Genomic DNA, 15,597 nt, shown 5'->3' with positions numbered 1-15,597 from the left:
GAGTGAACAAAGTTGAGAGACTGGGAGCCCAGGGGAGATAGAACTCACGAAACAGAGTCCAAAAGAAGACAGAACCCAGAGATCTGCAGAAGCCCTGCGAGTATGCAGCAGAGTCCGGGCAGTGCGTGCGGGTGAGGCGAGCAGTGAGCCTGGACGGGGGCCATGCCCCTGCCCCAGGAGCAGCACCGGATGCTCCCCTGGTCACACAGCGTGCCGGTGGCAGCCGAGGAGAAGGCTCAGCATCCAGGGGGCACTGGGTGAGGTCACAGGGGAGGCAGGTGGGCTCAGGGTGGGTCATTAGCCCCAGCCAAGGCACAAAGATCAAACTTCTAAAATAACTGCATCTCTGAATATATTTCAAGAATATTGGTAAGAATATAGAAATATCCAGCATCCCAAAAGCTAAATGTAATGATTCCTGACATCCACTTAGAACTCTCAGGGTGCCAAGAAGCAGGAAAATAAGACGCATGTGACAAGCAATCAGTCATCTGGGACTGACCCAGGTCTGACTCGAGGGCTTCAGCACAGCATCATAACTGCATCCCAGGGGGTCTGAAAGTTAGGTCGAGCCATGGGAGTCACAGTAGTACCCCAGACTGAATTTGCAGGGTTGTAAACCACAGTGTGTGAGATGGAAAATATGCTGAATGGGTCAACGGCAGATTAGATATGGAACAGGGAGAGCAACAGAAACCGTCCAAAGCGAAACAGGGAACAGAGAATGATCCAGATCATCAGTGTCTTTGGGACAGATTCAAGCAGCCTAATGTATGTTTAATTGGAGACCCCCCAAAGAGGAGAAGATATCGGGGGCAGGGGTTCAGAAAAAGTGTTAGAAAAATAATGGCTAAAATATTTCCAAATTTGATGTAAACTCTAACCCACAGATGCAAGAGGCTCGATGAGCCCAAAGCACAAGGACCACGTGGAAAACAGGGCGGGCAATGAGCGGGAAGCGACAGAAGCAGCTGGGGGATGGGCACAGCATGGAAGGGCGGGGAACAGGGGGGCGCACGGCAGGATCCCACTGGGCTTCGGGAAGCGGTCCGTGTGCCCGAGGAGACCATGCACTTCCAGTGAGCCCAGGGCCCCACAGACGTCCCATGAATCAGGCTTGTTACTTGTGTCTGAATCTACGTTTTCACTGTTTAACCTGGTGGCCTCCCAGGAAGGATGGGCAGGTGAGGGTGCATTTCACACTGCTCCCCGGGGCTTCTGTCCAAACGCTTCACACACACTTCCCTTCTTTCTCTTCCAAAGTCACATTACTGTAGGGCTGGTGGTGTAAGCCCAGCTTTTGTCACCTAAAAATGCGGGTTTTGCTCTTTTTCCTACATATAGCATTGCTGGGTATGTGAGTCTAGGTTGACAACTGTCTGTTTCACCCCCTCTGTCCTTACCGCTGGGAAGTCTGCTGTCCGTCTGCTATTCCTGTCCATGGTCTTTCTTTCTGGCTGTGTTTAAGGGCAGATTGTATTGGGTGCTCTGTCTTTTCCCTTCAGGATGTTCAGGTGCCGGTTTCTTTCCCTGAACAGCTCATCGTAAATGAAGCTTCTGGTCCCTCTGTGTTCATGCCTCTTGTGAGCTCTGGGCAGTCATGGTACTAGAGCACGTTCCTTCTCATGTTTTTTGTCCCCCTGACTCCAGCTGGACGTGTCTGAGGCCCATCTGTCCTCCCTCCATTGTGGCCAGCTCGCCCTCCACAACACCCTCACGGCTGCATCAGCATTCGGATAATTTCCTCAAATTACTTTCCGGTTTGGGAATTCTCTCTTCAGCTAGGTTTAATCTGGTGTTTAATTTATCCAAGTTTTTAACAAGTGTATTTTTTACTTCTAGAAATTCTATTCAGGCCTTTTACATATCTTCCTGATCATTTAGAAAATCCTCTCCTTATTCTTGTCACTCTGTCTCACATTTAAATATTTTGTGCATCCTACTTAATATCCTGAATTTCTAATTCCTGAGGTTTCTGGGGGGTCTGAGTCCTCTCTTTACTGTTTGTTGACACTCACACATGATGGTCTGTGGTCTTCGGTTGTGAGTTTAACTTGACTGATCGTAAACTCTGAAAAGCCTAGCTTCCTAACTTGGGCTAGTTTAGCTCAGCTGATTTCTGCCAGACACTGGATTCGTCTTGGATCCTTGCCCCCAGCTCTGCCCTTTGCTTCTGGCTCAAGGCCTGGTTTCAGAGAAGCCCAAACCTTTGACCACTTACCTCTCAGTTCACTTTTTTTCTCAAAAGTTTCTTGGGGATTTTCTCACCTTCTATAAATCCAGGATGCAATGAAATTACATTTTTAGGAAAGCAGTAATTGTTTTGTGGTGAAAACTTCACCATAAAGCCAGAACCCTCTCCTTTGCATCATACCCCTGGTACTGACTCCACGGTCGGGACTCAGGTGGCCCCCCAGGCTGTGTCCACAGCGCTCAGCTCCCGGGCATCCTTGTCAAAACCTTGCAAGGTTTGCAGGTGGTTAGCTTCTGAACGTGCTCTCTGTTGGAGAATCTTCTGGTTTATGAGTTTGGGTGGGAGGCAGAGACAACCTCCCCTCCAGAAGGTAGAGGATCATCTTCTCTGAAGGTTGAGGTTGGGTCGCGCAAGTGCTGGGTTCCACAGTCCCATGAGCCTGTGTGGACTTGGAGGCTCTCAGGACACAAGGTCAGGGCAACTGCCCTGTGGGGGCCAAGACCCAGTTTCAAGTAATCAGGGGGAGCAGGTCTCCGGAGGCTTAGAGGCAGGGCAGGGAGATAAAGAAGCAGGGAAGGGGGTTCCTTCAGGAGGGGCTGGCCCACCTGGAGGGGGTCTCCCGGGGGCCCTCCAAGGGCAAACATGGCCTATCAGGAGGGAAGGGTAGAAATGATGACTGCAGGATGGGGTGGGAGGTCAGCAGGTGAGGGCGTGCATGATGGGGGGGCGCAGGCGGGGGGGCTTCCTGCGTGTCAGCTGACACAGCACGTGACCGCCCGAGGCGAGACCACACAGGTGGGCAGGCTGACTTATCACAGGGTGCCTGTCGGAGGAACCGAGGCATGGAAGGTAAAGGAGCCCACGCCAGAGCACACCTCCTCCAGGAAGCCTGCCCGTGGTGGTGCAGCATGGGGCCCACGGGTTCAGACTGGAGCCACAGCAAAGCGCTCAGAGAAACAGGTGGCCACCACTGGGCCCACGGAGGGTCACTGCCCACAGCAGGCCTAACTCAGGCTAGCGCCCCGCAAGCCTGGGAGCTGGGGGTGGCGGGGGTGGGCTGGGGCTTCTCCCACCTGGGGGCAGGCTTGGGAGCCGGTTCTGCAGGCCCAGACCCGGGCCTCATTCACACTGGACTTGAGGGCCCAGCGCCAGATGGCTCAGGTTGGGGGGGCAGAGGGGCTCGGCCACGAATCCTCACCAGCCCCCCAAAAGACCACCTGAAGCCCAAGAATGTAAAATTCACCAAGACTGATTTAAAGTTTATTGCCAATAAAATTAATTTCTATTATTTCCTGCAATACAGCTTCCTAAGAAATTCTGAAGAATTTCCTTAAAAGCTGCTTAAGTCCCTAGCAGTTACCATTGCTAATCGACACACGTGAAAACAGCACCCTGGGCCCTGAGTCCTGGCACAACGTGTGGGCGTGTTCGGGAAACTCCGTGCATTACAACACGGCTTCCACGCTGAGCGAGATGCAGGTTCCAGGGAAGGCTTCCGCGTGGCCGGGATCCGAGGAGGCGCTCAGTTCCCTTCCTCGGCCCGACTTTCCGCAGCCAGAGCCCGGGCTGCCCTCCACAGGAACAGGCCACCGGGCACCCCTGGTGTCTGTGCAGGAGGAGGGACAGCCGGGGACCCTCGAGGACGCGCTGCCCTCTGAGCACAGCGGTGAGCCCCCCAGGCCATCAGGCGTCGGGATCACGGGCTTCCCCGGGGAGACACAGGCGGACCCCGGTCTCTCCCCGCGCCGCGGGCGGGCCCTCAGCCTGGCCGAACGGAGCGACGCTGGCCTGAGCCACCTCCGGTGTCGCCCCTGGAGGCTGGCCGTCCTGGAGATGGCACGAGCCCTGGACGGCCTGCTCCCCTCGTGGCTCATGGCTGGAGGTGGCGGGCGCCCCAGCCGGGCTCTGCTGGCCCCCGCAGCGGGCGCCCTCCCTGGACAGCACATTCTGGTGGCTGCATGGCAGCCGATACAGGGGCATGAGGTTCTCCAGGTCTGACTCCTGAGACGGGATCCTGAAGGAGGGCGGCTCAGGTGTGGGCGCCTTGGCTCCTGCAGAGCAGAGGATAAGCCACCATGAACGCCGCCGCAGCAGGCAAGCAGAGGGCCCGCCCGGCCCTTGGTGCAGGGGTGCAGGGTCGGCCCCTCGCCAGGAAGGCCAAGGCGGGGTTCCTGGAGCCGGAGTCCTGACCTTTGGCCGGGAGGGCGGCCGGCCCTGCACAGGACACCTGCACACAGAGCCCCACAGAGCGGGGCGGCAAGAACCCTCCTCCCCGGCGAGGCTCCCTCCACTCACCCCTGCCCTGCGGTGAGCGGCTGCCGGAGCTGAGAAGGGGATGCGAATGCCCACACACGGTCTTTTCCATGAGCGATATCCCACCTGCAGGAGGGTGGGGAGCACACGGATGTACGTTCACAGGAATGATGAGATGAGGACCCCCAGGGCCAGGAGCTCCTGTGTGTCCCGGGACCCTCAGTTCCCACAGGTGCTGGGTGCTCCCCTGACACGTGCCTGCATTCGTCCCATTGCTGCCTCGTGGGGGCGTCCCCGGGGTGGGGGGCCTCCCGTGCTGGGCATCTCAGCGGCCCAGCAATGCTCTGGACTCCCAGTGCCGCGGGCAGGCCTTTTTCCAGACCTGCGCCCAGAACGGGGCTATGGGGGCTCCCACGGCTGTGCTCTGCAGGGCACCGTGCTGGGCCAGCCCACCCGCCGCATGCACGTCCGGGCCCACCCTCGCCAGTCCCTGCTCCCGTGACAGAACATCTCGCCACCTCGCGCGGCTTTCAGTTGCATTTCCCTGATGACCGGGACAGCTGAGCACTTTTCCTGTTTGCCGGCTTCCGGGTCCCCTCTTCTGTGAAGTGCCCATTCGTCGCTGGTCATTTGTTTTCTTATGGGGTCATAGTTCTTTATATATTCTGCATACTAGTCCTTTGTCAGTTTTGGACATAACTTACAAACACGTTTCCAGTTTTGGGTGTGACTCTTCCCTTTCTGATGGCACCCTCTCTGATGTATCCAGAAGTCCTTCATTTTGGCGTGGCCTAATTTACGTCTACCTTCCTATGTGGCTAGTGCCTTTAAGAAAATCCTACTGACCAAATCCTCAGATACCAGGAGGACACAAAGATATTACCCAGTAGTACCTTCCAGTTTTTACAGCTTCACACATACGTCTTTAGTCCACGTGAGATTAATTTGTGCGAATAGTGTGAGGTAGGGCTCTAATTTCATTAGTGTTTTTCCCGCGTGGCCCCGAACTTCCCAGCAGCATTTATCAAAACCTACGCACCCCCGCTCGTCAGCCAGCTTCTGCCAGGAACTTAGTGTTCCTGTGCGCGTGGACGTGCTCACGGCATCAGAAGCCTCCACGGCGGCTCCGCAGTGATCTCCACACAGGTGCCATGCTGTCTTTAACCAGCAAGCTTTAGAGAAGCGGCATGGCTAGCCATCCTGAACTGCCCTTCTTCTTCGGGTTCTTGGCTATCCTTGACGCTTTGCAATCCCATACGCATTTCAGAAGCAGCGTCTGCTGCTGGAGTCTGGCACTGGCCTACCTGGGAGCCTGGCGTCTCGGCACCACAGTGCCCGCTCTGCAAGTGGGGTCTGTCTGCATTCCTTAGGGTTCCTCAGAGTGTTCTAAGTTTTATCCTTTTCTCTGCAAGTCTTGCATGTCTTTTGTTCGATTTATTCCTAGGGACCTCACTTTTAAAAACGCTCTTGAAAATGGCCTATTTTCATTCCCCAGGATTCCTTACTGATGTAGAAATGCCTGCTTCGCCTTCAGCCTAAGATGTACATCAGCCAAGAAGAGAGCCCTGGGCTGGGTGCCCCACCATACTGAAGGCTTCCGTTAGGATGAGTGAAGGTAATCAGTATTCCCTGGAAGGGACTCTGTCTTGTATCACCAGGTATTTAAAAATACGCATTTTCTTTGTCTCTCTCTGGTGGTTGCTGGTTGACTTACGACGTATCTAGAATCTTATTTGCCATTCCTGGACTCATCAGACTCCGAGAATCTGTAGGGTTCTCAGGCTCATCTCTGCAAACACCTCCCCCTCCTCTTCCCGGGACCCCAGTCACACCGCACACCCCAGCCCCACCTTGCTCACGGTCCTCCACATTCTGCACCTGCCTTCATGTGCCAGGTGACTCCCCAGCTCTGATTTCAAGCTCACAGGTTCCAACTGACCGACAACATGCTGCTAAACCCATCAGTGGACTGTTGGGCCTCCGTGACGTTTTCTGCAGCCCTAAGTTTTATTTGGTTCTTTTTCAGATACGCTCATAAATTAAACAACAGTTTTCTGTTCTCTTCAGATGTTTTTCACTTTGCCTTTTGTTTCTCAAAACAATAAGCCCAGTTACTTTGCGTTTGGCCTGAGAGCCGGATGCCCTCGTGTGTCTGTCTCTGCCGTGGCCTTGGCTTTCCTGAGGGCACAGCCGTGTGGGATGAGAATGGCTCAGTTCTTCCTCGCTCCTCCTGGCACCTGTGATGACCAGTCCAGAATCGCTCCAAGTTAATCCTCAGCCTGAGGAGTTTGGGGATAGTCTGTCCTTCCAAGCTGTTGGCAGAGATTTTCTCGGCCCTTTCACCATGAACACCCGAGGCAGGCAAGCAGAGCCCCTCGATGCAGGGGTACAGAGTGGGCCCTTCACCAGGTTTGAGATGGGGCTGATTTTTCTTGCGTCCGGTGGGAGTGGACAACGGTTTGCCACCACAATGCGGGTATAGCCATCTGGGGTCCCAGTTTTATGGGACAAGTTCTTGGCCTCCCATTCTGGCTGTGCTCTGAGCTTGGTCCTCTCTCTCCCTCCTGGAAAGTGTGAAAATCGAGTTCACCAGGGGAAGCCATGCCCACGGGGTTTTCTTTGGGTTTGTCTTTGCCTCTGTCCCTGGCCTGAGGATCCCCAGCTTCTCAGCAATCCATGAGCACCCACGGCATGCACACACACACCCCCGTGGTGTCAGCCCATCTGGGAGCCAAGCTGCCATGTGACTGGACCTGAGGCTCAGACCCCCCGTCACTTACAACAGTTGTTTTTAGTTTATGATCCTTAAAATCCAACTTGAGTCCTCTCTGGAATCACACAGAAATCAAACTCACCCTTCTCAGCCTCCTTTTCTAGAAATAGGAGCCACTGATTCCTCACCAAGGGCATGTTGAAAAGGTGAACATACTCAGGCGCTGCATGCTCTGAAGGGAGGCATTACTGTGGTGAAAGTTTTCTTAGATGAGAGGACACCACGTCAGAAGCACCCTGCAAGGATCCCGCGTGCGAACAACGCCATCACTGGGCAGACAGCGCACGGGAGGCTGAGTCTGAGCTCCTACAAAGCACGTCAGGCTCTGGTCATTACTCAGACTCAGCGTGGCCCTTGCTCTGTGCCCCCGTTAGTAAGTCAGCCACCACTGCTCTTCGGGGCCCACGGCTCAGACTGGTGGCCACACAGAAGGATGCCAGCTCTTTGCAGACGCTCTGCCAGCTGATGTATCCGCTAGGTGTCTGGCCCCACCTCGCGGACCTGCTGCCTTGTGGCACATACAGCAGGGGGCGGGCAAGCATGGAGACACCAGGCGCCGTCTGCAGATGCTCTACGTGAGCTCAAGCTTGTCCTCTGTGCCACTGGGAACACAGTGTCCCAGCCCTTGACCCTCCATTGGTGATTTCTCCCTCTTTTTTTTTTTTCTTCTGTAGAAAATATTTAGCTCTAGAGAATCAAGCTTGGGTAGACCTCAACACCCAGACTGTGAGACACCGTACCGTCTCCTCTCATAGGTTGCCTTGTTTCTTGCTGTTGATCCTTTGAAACCTGCAGAGAGAGAAGTAGCAGGGAATATGGATGCAAGATTTGTTGCCCTGCCAAAGGGGGCACACAAACCCGGCTCTGCCCCCACGAGCTGGACGCAGGCAATCACCCACCGCCTGAGTTCAGAGCACTCACTTCTGTGTGGGGCTGCTAACAGGAGTGCACTGGGGAGGGGGTTGGCTTCTCCCTCTGCACGCGCATCACGATGGAGCCAAGTAGTGCTTTGCCTAATGAGTGGGAGCGTCTCACAGGGGCCGAGGGGCCCATTTGGACCCCCAGCATGAGGAAGGGGCAACAAGGACAGCATAGGACACCCCTCGCTGGGCGCCTTCACTGCACAACTCTGCTTGCTGGGGGTAAGTCCTGGCTACCCAGGAGCCCCGAGTGTCTTCACTCCACCTCCGGAAAGCAGGAGGCTTATTTTGCCCTGGTGCTGCCAGGCCAGCCAACAGGTGACTTATTATCCCATCCACGTGGGCTGGCCAAAGGGCCAGGGATGACGCTTATTCTAACTCGGGGCTGCGTGCAGCAGGGACCAGACACTGTGGCTGTGCACAATTTTCCCTTGAAGGTTTTGAAAGACCTCCAAGTACAAGTGCTTCTGAGAGACTTCTAAATCTGGAGTGTGCCTCCCCGAGCCAGCCCTTGAGAATTACAGTCAAGATACAAACTGATGCATGAATGAGTAAAGATATAACTTTATAAGAAACAAAAGGCAAGCCCTTGTTGATGAGGGACGACCATCCCCTGAAGAAGAGGAAGCAAATGGCAACAGGCTACAGAAAGCCGAGGTTTGAGGAGCATGCTGTCGGGATGGGGAGGCCCCCAGGGGATCCCTCAGAGAGGATGGTGCTGCTGACGTGCGGGCAGGGCTCTGGTGGGTACCTGGGGGCGCCACAGGCCGAGCAGCCAGACGGGCGACCGCTGCCGTCAAACTTCCCGGCCCACGGGTGACAGCAGGGCGTCCACCAAAGGTGGCCACAGAGTGGGCAGCAATCCCAGTAGAGGAGGGGATGGGGCTCAGGAAGCAAAGGTGATCAAGGTATTACCGAAAATACAGGGAGGCACACTACTGGTTTAGAATGAAAGCAAAAGCAACACAGAGCTTGGCAGCGGAGTGGTGGAGGGCTGTGGGGTAGAGATTTGTGGGGACGGTGGTGACGACTGTGCCAGTGTGTGCATCAGCATCCTTCACCTGAGAACAAAGTGCTGGAGCAGGAAGCATGAGAGACCAGTCCTCCTCGAAGGAGCCACTATGCTGAGGAGAGCCACCGGGGTCGACTGTTCCAAATTCTGGAACTGGACCAGACACAGTGACAATGTGCAGCACCAGGGAAGGGATGCTACCTGTCCCTCCTGAGCGAGCCATGCGTGCAAGCCAGTGACCACCCACCCTCAGTCCTGTGGCTGCTGGAGAACAGCCAGCCCTCATTCCTGGAGCAGCTAACGCTTGGGCAGGCAGCGGGAACTCTGTACTCCAAAACGTGGGCGTTGTGCCTTTTGGTTGGGTCTGGTCATGCCCTGAGGGGCCGGCACGGCTGCTCTCTTGTCTTGGCCACCATGGCAGCAGTAGCTCCTTCAGGGCCATCGATCGGAACATTTATTCCTCTTATTTGCAGCCAGACATTTAAGGATATTACTGGCTGACCACACAGATAGTCAGAGAATCTTCACAACAGGAAATACATACTTTGCAAAAGCAGTTTGGAAGAGTCACAATCTGATAGTTCAAAAACCTACAATCCCTGAGCAGTGGGAGAATCTGATGTCCAGACTTCCACATTATAATACTCAGAATACCCAGTTCTCAACAAAAAATTATAAAACATACAAAGAAATAAGACAATGTGGCCCATTCAAAGGAGAAAAAGAATTTGACAGAATTTCCCAGAAGTCCAGACATTTAAGACATTAAATCAGCTGTCTTAAATATGCTCAATGAGCCAAGGTGAAGAACTAAAGGAAATCAGGAAAATACTGAATAAACATAAAGAATATCAAGAAAGAGATAGGAATTACAAAAAGGAACCACACAGAAATTCTACCACTGAAAACTGTGAAATTAAACATTCACTAGTAGAGCTCACCACATTTGAGCAGGAGAAGAAAGGATCAGTGAGCTCGAAGACAACTGAAATTATCCAGTCTGGGGACCAGGGAGAAAATGGAATGAAGGAACATGAACAGCACCTGGTGGACCTGAGGCCCAGAAGGAGAAGAGAGGGGCAGAGAGAAAAATAACTGAAGAAACACTGGCTGCATGCTTCCCAAATGTGATGGAAGGTATGGATCTACACATCCAAGATGCTCAACTGACTCCAAGCAAGATAAATGCATACGTCCACAGCGAGCAGCCACAGCACTGCTAGATTTTTCAAAACCCCAGAAAGGATTCTGAAAGCAGCAAAAGAGAAGTGGTTAATCCTTTTTTTTTTTTTTTTAAGATTTTATTTATTTATTTGAGACAGAGAGAATGAGAGACAGAGAGCATGAGAGGGAGGAGGGTCAGAGGGAGAAGCAGACTCCCTGCTGAGCAGGGAGCCCAATGCGGGACTCGATCCAGGGACTCCAGGATCATGACCTGAGCCGAAGGCAGTCGCTTAACCAACTGAGCCATTCAGGCGCCCGAGAAGTGGTTAATCCTATATAAGGAGCCTCAGTAAGATCAACAGCTGATTTCTCATCAGAAATCATGGAAGCCTGAGGGCACATTTAATGTCCTGTAAGGAAAATAAAATCTGCCAACCAAGAATTCTAAATCCAACAAAACTGTCTTTTGAGGATACAGGAGAAATTAAGACATTCTTAGGTAAACAAAAGCTGAGAGAATTCATGACCAACAGACCTTTCCTATAAGAAATACTAAAGGGAGCTTTTTGGGCTAAAATGGAGGCTTTATGCAGTAGAAGAAATAAAGAACTGGTAAAGATAACCGCACGGGTTAATATATAAGCCAAGGTTGTTATACTTGGGGTTTGTAGGTCCTCTTCTTCTCCATGCAATTTAAAAGACTTATTCATAAGACAATAATTATAAGTCTTTCCTAATAGGCACACAATGTGTAAAGATGTAATCTGTGACATTAAGAGTATAAAAGAAGAGGGATGGAGATGTATAGGAGCAGAATATTGTAGGGTATTGAAATGAAGTTGGTATTATTCAACATAGACTCTTATAAGTTAAAGATGTTAATTATAATCCCCAAGGTAACCAGTAAGAAGGTAACTAAAAAATATAAGAAGGAAAGAAGAAGGGAATAAAAACGGCACAGTATGCAAATTCAGCTAAATACAAAAAAAGCAGTAGTGAAAGTATTGTGGAATAAAAAACATATGAGGCATACAGAAAACAGATCAGTGGGGAAAAGAGGGTCCATTTGGTGTTTTGTGACTGCAGCTGGAACAACAGAAACCCACAGGGGAGGGATGACGCTGGATCGGTACCTCACACCAAACCCGCCAGTGAACCACACAGAACTCAACTCTCAAAATTCAGTGTTGAAAACTTGTAGTAGAAAGTACAGATGACTCTCTTTTAGATGCTTGGGTTAAAGATGAATTGAGACCAAGAAGGATTATCGTAAAATATGTGTAAGTGTGAGTATATTGAAAGGTACGGCTCAGGCTCATCAAACGTCAGGTTAAACGGAGCATGGAGTCAAGCTGCTCTGTGACACCCTATCTGTAATTCACCCAACTAACGAGTGGTTTGTATCAAGAATATATAAAGAATTCAAATAAATCTGTAAGAAAAGTAGAAAGAGGGACACCTGGGTGGCTCAGTTGGTTAGGCGACTGCCTTCGGCTCGGGTCATGATCCTGGAGTCCCGGGATCGAGTCCCGCATCAGGCTCCCTGCTCGGCAGGGAGTCTGCTTCTCCCTCTGACCCTCCCCTCTCTCATGTGCACTCTCTCTCACTCATTCTCTCTCTCTCAAATAAATAAAATCTTTAAAAAAAAAAAAAAAAAAGAAAAGCAGAAAGAGCATGACAGGAAAATGGACCAAGGACAAGAGCAAGCATGTCCCATAGGAGGAAACTTACATGGTTAATGCACGTCCAGCATCGTCAGTCATGGGGGTAATTCTGGGAGGGACGGGAAGCCACCATCCCGCACCACTGGGTTTGGGCCCCAGGTGTTGGGGAGGATATGGACCAACAGGGTTTCATATACACTTCTGTGGGAGTGCAGACTGCGCACCCCCTTTAGAAAAGAGTCTGGCCTTATCTTGCGGAGTCGCTGCTCATTACAGAGACCATACAGGGGTGTCCATTCTGCGCGCCCACAGCAGAGGGGCCGAGTGAGTGTGGGGCGGGAAGAAAGAGTCACAGAAGGAAGGCAAAGGGACTCAGCAGCACGAGACAGGGCACAGCCAACTTGACCATTAAGTAGTGAGTGAAAAGGTGATTCCCCCAAATTCCAAACATCACATATACACTGTGTCCTTTCTGTGAAATAAAGAGTAACCAATGAATTGCATGTATGTATTTTTTAGGAATAGGTATGATCTGAAACACGGAAGTAAAAGGAAAACACAAGAACAAAGAGAGTGACTGGGGCCGCATATGCAGATGTAGACCTCATCAGGACCCTGCCTTTTCTTGGGTTGTTGGTGCTTCCTCTGACACCAAAAATAAAGGAAATATGGAGTAAATTTAGAAAGCAGGGTTTGCATAGATCAATGATGAGTCTGTGTCCCAGACAAGGATTATGCTTAATGTGCACCAAGGTCTAAAACAGGGTGTTGGGGCGGGGGGCTAGCATTTACTGAGCACCAGTCTGAGCCTGACGCTGGCAGAAGTGCTCACAACCTCTCACTGAGTCCTCGCACATCCTGCTCTGGGAAGTGACAGCCCTACGCCCTAACCTCCTCTGAAACACCACCCCTGGGAGTCTACCGCAGCGAGTGTCCTCGTGGAGACCCAGGGACTCAGTGGGGTTTAAGAAACTTCCTCTGGGGTGTGGGACCAGTAACATCTCCACACCAGAATGGACCCAAAGTCCAAGTGCCCCTTATGGGGCCCATTCTTTTCTAACCCTTGGCTGAGAGCTACAGGCATTGGGGTCACCCACAGAGAGGTGGGCCTGGCGGGAAGCCGGGCGCACAGGGAATCAGGATCACTTGCGGGTTCTGGACGGAGCCTACAGTGGGGAGGAGGCCCCAGGCTGGTCTGGGGTGTGGGCTCAGTGACCGTGCATGGCCATCTGAGGGCTGGGGTCTGAGTCTCCTTAGTTGGGAGGGGGCTCTCCAAGCTCAAAGCCAAGGGCTCAAGAGCATTGTCCTGAGCCTTGGGCCCCACTGGCTGGGGGTGGTGGCAGTCCCATGGGTCACTCTGGAAGGGAGCACCTGGGGAGCCGTGTTCCCAGCAGCCCTGCCCCGCCAGGGTCTGTACTCACCTGCTGGCAGGGCCAGCACCACGCGGCGCCTCCCTGACCTGCTGCCGCACCATGCAGGCCGCCCACACCCAGTCCTAGGGCCGCCAGCCCTTCTTAGCAGGCTTCCTCACTCCAGCCCACATGTGGCTCCCACACATGCTCACACGCTCTGGTGACCATCAGTTACACACACCCCCTCTTCACTCCCCTTCTGCTTCCTGCAGAGCTATTCCCCAGCATGGGCTACGACAAGCTCAAACACACAGAAAGTTGAAAGGATCACACAAAGCACACCTCTGAAACACCACCCCTGGGAGTCTACCGCAGCGAGCGTCCGGCCCTATATCCTCTATCGTACCAGCATGCGTCCCCCGAGCGCGCATACGAGGCTTGGCTTAGGGGCACCGCGTGGGGACTCCATCTGCCTCTATCCCGCACGCATGGGCCCCACGTCAGGAGCGTGATCTGCCCTTCACGTTTCCTCCTACTCCACACACACCTTTGCTGCCCTTTGAGCAGCACCCCTGGCGCCCAAGAAGCACTGAGCACGAGTGCAACGAGCATCCAGAATACGATGCCGACCCCAACTTTGGGGGGACCCAGGGTCTCACCCCTGCATCTGAGCTCGGTCGTCAGCAATCCTGGGCTCACCTGCAGCGACAGGGCGCTCTCTGGGCTGGCGGTGGTGGTGGACCTCAGGCTTGAGGACTCGGATCGCGACAGGAGCACCTTCCTCCTGGGTCTGCTAGAGCGGGATGGGAAGGAGAAAGACGTTACCAAGGAGGCCCTCACTGTGTCGGTGAGTACACGGGGACCCTGCAGGACGTCTCCCTGCTGGGGTCCCCTCTTGTCTGCGGCAGCGGAACAGGCAGTGGCTGGGAGCTGTTTGAGTGCCTGGGGCAAGTCCTGCAGAAGAGACAAGCAGGGGGCTCCTGTGGGAAGGACCCTGCGCCTCCACCACAGCAGAAAATTAAAACAAACCACCTGGTGGACTTCGGCCGCGTGAGACACCTTTAAAGCCAGACAGAAGTAGCTTCATCTGTGGGATAGATCCTCCTTATTCATATATTCATTCTGTCTGGCTGATTTCTATACAGTCAGCGAACTGAACATCCCCAACAGATAAACAGACCAGTTAAGTCTGTCTGACCATCAGGAAGAGACGCTGCATGAAGTTCTACCAAGTTCCCCACTAACACGTGCCCGTGATGAGCACCCACCGAGGCCCTGGGTGGGTGTGTTCTCCCCTGGCCTGGCTCCAGGCCTGAGACTCCACCTGCTCCTGCAGGTGAGGCCCAGGGAGCAGGGGGTAGGGGGGTGTCTAAAGTGCCAACTGGTCACCTGGATCCAAACTGTTAGGTTACCACGGAAATATTTTCTGCAACAAAAAAGGACTAATAGCGTTTTCGTTGCCCCGTGACCCAGGGCTGCTGGGTTGGAACGAAGGAAGCCAGCTCAGTGCAGGATGACGCCAGGGATCCTGACCAGTCCGGAGGTCTCAGGGACACCCAGCGGAACATGGACCAGTTCACACAAGCACCATGTGTGGGTGTCTCTCCGGAGCAAGAGAACAGCCTCCTTCCCATCCCCTCCAATAACCTGTCCTCATCCCTGTCCGCATCCCCAGCATGGCCATCTGACTCCACCATCAGCACCATCACCTTCATGGTCCCAGCAGAGGCCCCCCCAGGAGCCTGGGCCAGGGCCGTGGCCGCCAAGGGGTGTGGAAGAGCAGAGGGGGGGGCAGGGTGCTTCCCTGGGGGGCCGGAGCAGCCTGTCCCACACCCTGCTCAGCAGGTGGGGGCCAGGCAGGGAGGGGGCGAGGGCCAGAGAGGGGCCTATGTGTCTGTGTGTTTGGTGGGTGAGATTCAAGTAAATGCCTTGTCCTTTTTAATTTTATTTTTAAATTACATTCAATGGCACTGGAAGAAGGACACAATATCTACAAACCACCTAGGAAAATGTTTCACAGAATTGTCCTCTTAAGGACGAAGGGAGCCCGTGCTCAGTGTGCTTGGGTGAATGGTGCCGAAGAGACCCAGAGCTTGTTAACGCTGGCGCCGTGAATCTCTCCTGCTACTCAGTATTGCAGGAGAAGGTGGCCTGTCGAGGCTGTGCAGGTTTGTCATGGGGACAGAAGTCCGTACGTTCCCCTGCACCTGATCTTACTCTTCAAAACGTGTGCTTGAAACCAGGCCACGGTCTGTCCGGGGCCAC

At 53.4% G+C, this 15,597-nt stretch overlaps 1 protein-coding gene across 6 annotated transcripts in view; it reads right to left on the bottom strand.

Annotated features, from left to right (window-relative positions):
- Positions 1-3,409: 3,409 nt before the first annotated feature.
- The window catches only part of LOC123835007 (palmitoyltransferase ZDHHC11-like), a 46,734-nt gene continuing 34,546 nt past the window's right edge, over positions 3,410-15,597 (bottom strand). For 4 of the 6 annotated variants that reach the window (XM_054505012.2, XM_045863943.3, XM_054505017.2 and 1 more), the window contains 4 exons: positions 14,032-14,125; positions 7,961-8,009; positions 4,490-4,573; positions 3,410-4,245 (listed from right to left, as the gene is read on the bottom strand). In XM_054505012.2, the coding sequence (XP_054360987.1) occupies positions 3,878-4,245; positions 4,490-4,573; positions 7,961-8,009; positions 14,032-14,125 (595 nt within the window). In that variant the 3' untranslated portion in view covers positions 3,410-3,877. The remainder of the gene's footprint in view (positions 4,246-4,489; positions 4,574-7,960; positions 8,010-14,031; positions 14,126-15,597) is intronic. The other 2 variants (XM_054505014.2, XM_064596900.1) reach the window with 2 other exon arrangements.

Source organism: Mirounga angustirostris, unplaced genomic scaffold (assembly GCF_029215605.1).
Source record: "Mirounga angustirostris isolate CCGP_5_RB_7025 unplaced genomic scaffold, mMirAng1.0.hap1 SCAF_7, whole genome shotgun sequence".
NCBI lineage: Eukaryota > Metazoa > Chordata > Mammalia > Carnivora > Phocidae > Mirounga > Mirounga angustirostris.
This window is presented reverse-complemented; position numbering and strand designations above follow the sequence as displayed.